The 3,212-nt window shown below is 44.0% G+C and overlaps 1 protein-coding gene across 1 annotated transcript; it reads left to right on the top strand.

Annotated features, from left to right (window-relative positions):
* Positions 1-384: 384 nt before the first annotated feature.
* On the top strand, positions 385-1,482 carry HTR1E (5-hydroxytryptamine receptor 1E). The gene has a single exon (XM_081526220.1). The coding sequence runs from the start codon at positions 385-387 to the stop codon at positions 1,480-1,482; it is 1,098 nt and encodes a 365-aa protein (XP_081382346.1).
* The last annotated feature ends 1,730 nt before the right edge of the window (positions 1,483-3,212 follow it).

Here is a 3,212-nt window from a genome sequence, read left to right as displayed (position 1 = left end):
AGAGTATAACCTTTAAAAATTGTGAATCACCATATTGTACATTTGTAACATATAATATTATATATCAACTATACTTCCATTTTTTAAAAAGATAGAGTTTACATTCAGAGAAGAAAAAAATATATATCAAATACATGTAAAGATTTTGTGAATACTGAAATACTGTCATTTGCTTTCCAGGTGAAAGGACATGGCTTTTTCATTCAGACTATAGCATACGATGCTGTGGTTATTCCATTTACCCACATAAAATGGAACCCAAGAGACGACGCAGCTGAGGAAATTACAGAGTCCTTATCAGTGAAAGACATTCAAGTCTACATAGTTTTCAGCTGAAACAAATAACCACCAGCTTCTCCACAGCATAGATTAGAACAGGGGAAAATGAACATCACTAACTGTACCCCGGAAGCCAGTGTGGCTGTGAGACCCAAGACCATCACAGAGAAGATGCTCATTTCCATGACTCTGGTGATCATCACCACCCTGACCATGCTGCTAAACTCGGCCGTGATCATGGCCATCTGCACCACCAAGAAGCTCCACCAGCCTGCCAACTACCTGATCTGTTCTCTAGCTGTGACGGATCTCCTGGTGGCCGTGCTTGTCATGCCCTTGAGCATCATGTACATCGTCATGGACAGCTGGAAGCTGGGGTACTTCATCTGCGAGGTGTGGCTGAGTGTGGATATGACCTGCTGCACCTGCTCCATTCTTCATCTCTGTGTGATCGCCCTGGACAGGTACTGGGCCATCACCAATGCTATCGAGTACGCCAGGAAGAGGACCGCCAAGAGGGCCGGGCTGATGATCCTCACGGTCTGGACCATCTCCATCTTCATCTCCATGCCCCCTCTGTTCTGGAGGAGCCACCGCCGACTCAGCCCACCCCCTAGTCAGTGCACCATCCAGCATGACCACGTCATCTACACCATCTACTCCACACTTGGGGCATTCTACATTCCCTTGACTCTGATACTGATTCTCTATTACCGGATTTACCATGCAGCCAAGAGTCTTTACCAGAAAAGAGGTTCAAGCCGGCATTTAAGCAACAGAAGCACAGATAGCCAAAATTCATTCGCCAGTTGTAAACTGACGCAGACATTCTGTGTGTCTGACTTCTCCGCCTCAGACCCTACCACAGAATTTGAGAAGATCCACACCTCCATTAGGATTCCTCCCTTTGACAATGACCTAGATCAACCAGGAGAACGCCAACAAATCTCCAGCACCAGGGAGCGCAAGGCAGCACGAATCCTGGGTCTGATTTTGGGTGCGTTCATTTTGTCCTGGCTGCCGTTCTTCATCAAAGAGCTGATCGTCGGTTTGAGCGCCTATGCCGTGTCCTCCGAAGTGGCCGATTTTCTGACCTGGCTTGGTTATGTGAATTCTCTGATCAACCCTCTGCTCTACACAAGTTTCAATGAAGACTTTAAGCTGGCTTTTAAAAAGCTTATTCGGTGCCGAGAACATACTTAGATTGTAAAAACTCAGAGGGCTTGACTTTTAGCAGCCTCGTGAGTGCACGGGGGTAAGGGAAGCAGCTTATTAATTCTTGAACATAGTTGGTTCAGGAGAGTTTGTAAGTACGTGTGGTCTTGTTTTGTCTTTTTTCTTTTTCTGTTTTGTTATTTCGTGTGCTGTTTTCTACCTCTGGTCTTATTTGTGGTACATAATTTCAAATAAACACTATCAAACAAAAACAGAAAGTTCATAGCAGTAATAATAAGGTGAAATAGTAAATACTTTTTATTTCTTTAGCCATTTCAGTTAACCCAGCAATTAAAGAATGCCAAAATAAATCTTCATTTGCCGAATACTTTATTACTTATGTATCAAATACATGATGACTTGCCCTGGTGTGTGGCATTAATTCTGAGGTTATGGATCCAAATGCTTAAAAATTCCATTGGGTATTGCATGATAACATAAAGGATTTTTTAAAAGTGATGGGCTGTCATCTACTGCTTGCAGATCTGACCTGAAGTCATTTCTTATGACTACAAGGCCTGCACCTTTCTGGCACAAATGGTATCACTGGCTCTTAGTGTTCTTAGTTCACTATTAAATAAGCATCTTCATTCTCTAAAAAGAACCTAGAATGAATGTACTAATACTTTCCTAGGCTTTTGACTATGAATGTGAAACGTAAGCAAATAATATTATGAAACAATCATCAAAATTGGTCACTTTGTTGTCGACACATTGGGCCTCCTCTAGTTCTCAGAAGCATCACAGCAAAACTTTGAATACACTCTCCCATTCTAGCAGGATTAAACTGGGAGTAGATGCCAAACTGGAGAACTTTTAAAGCAACATTAAGCTACTGCACCCATTAAGGGGTGTATTGATCAGATGAGGGAATATATTACCTGAAGGACTTTGCTGGAGAATGTTACTTATTAAATTACCAGTTGTGCACGTGGAAAAAAAAATTAAACATTGAACTCTATGTTTATAGCAGAAACCACCCACCAGGAATTGAGTTTGAAATTGTATCTCCTGGAATTCCTGTGGCTTCCATGCCAGACTGCAGCCTGGGGCCAGGAGGCTGCAGGCAGGACCTGAGGCCACACATGGCTGACCGGGACTGATGGCTCCAGTCCCTTGGAGGAGCTCACCGCTAAGTCAAGAGTGCTGACAGAAGGGACTGAACGTGTGCAAATTCTTGAACATTCCTCAGTAAGTGACTGCTGTAGACTTGGGCTCCTCGCCTCTCATCCACAACCTCTCCCACTTCTTCACTTCCCCCAGATTGTTTCTCTTCTTTGTTGAGAAGACATTGGTTTCTCGACCATCTCCACCTCCATGTTTTACTCCTTAATTCCATCCCCTCTCAACTTTTCTATAATCTTGCCCCTTTCCTCTTTCTCATTCTCTCCCTCTTTCATTCTCCTTCCCATCATCGCTTCCACTCGCCACTCTTCTTTAATCTCAGCCATCAGTTTGCTCAAGTCTTTCGGACACTAGGACGGAAGTCCTGTGGCTGTAGTGCCTCCTCATGCTCCTTCTCCATCTCTCCTTATTCTCACACCTGAGTCTCCTCAGTTATCCACCCACTGGTTCTGCCTTCACTTCTCACCTTCCACTGCCTATTCTCTCTTTTGCCATCTGGGTATGCCTGTCCCAATTCCCCCAAAACTGATCTCCCAAAGGTTACTGGTGACTTGCCAATGGGCAAATCTAGTGGCCTTCCCTCTGTCCTTATC

The sequence above is a fragment of the Giraffa tippelskirchi genome, chromosome 9 (genome assembly GCF_054371585.1).
Source record: "Giraffa tippelskirchi isolate mGirTip1 chromosome 9, T2T-mGirTip1v1.2.pri, whole genome shotgun sequence".
Taxonomy (NCBI): Eukaryota; Metazoa; Chordata; class Mammalia; order Artiodactyla; family Giraffidae; genus Giraffa; species Giraffa tippelskirchi.
The sequence above is the reverse complement of the archived record's forward strand: the minus strand, read 5'-3'. Positions and strand labels throughout refer to the sequence as shown.

Excerpts from the sequence above, each read along its gene's own strand:
- HTR1E (XM_081526220.1), top strand. The coding sequence starts at position 385 with ATGAACATCACTAACTGTACCCCGGAAGCCAGTGTGGCTGTGAGACCC.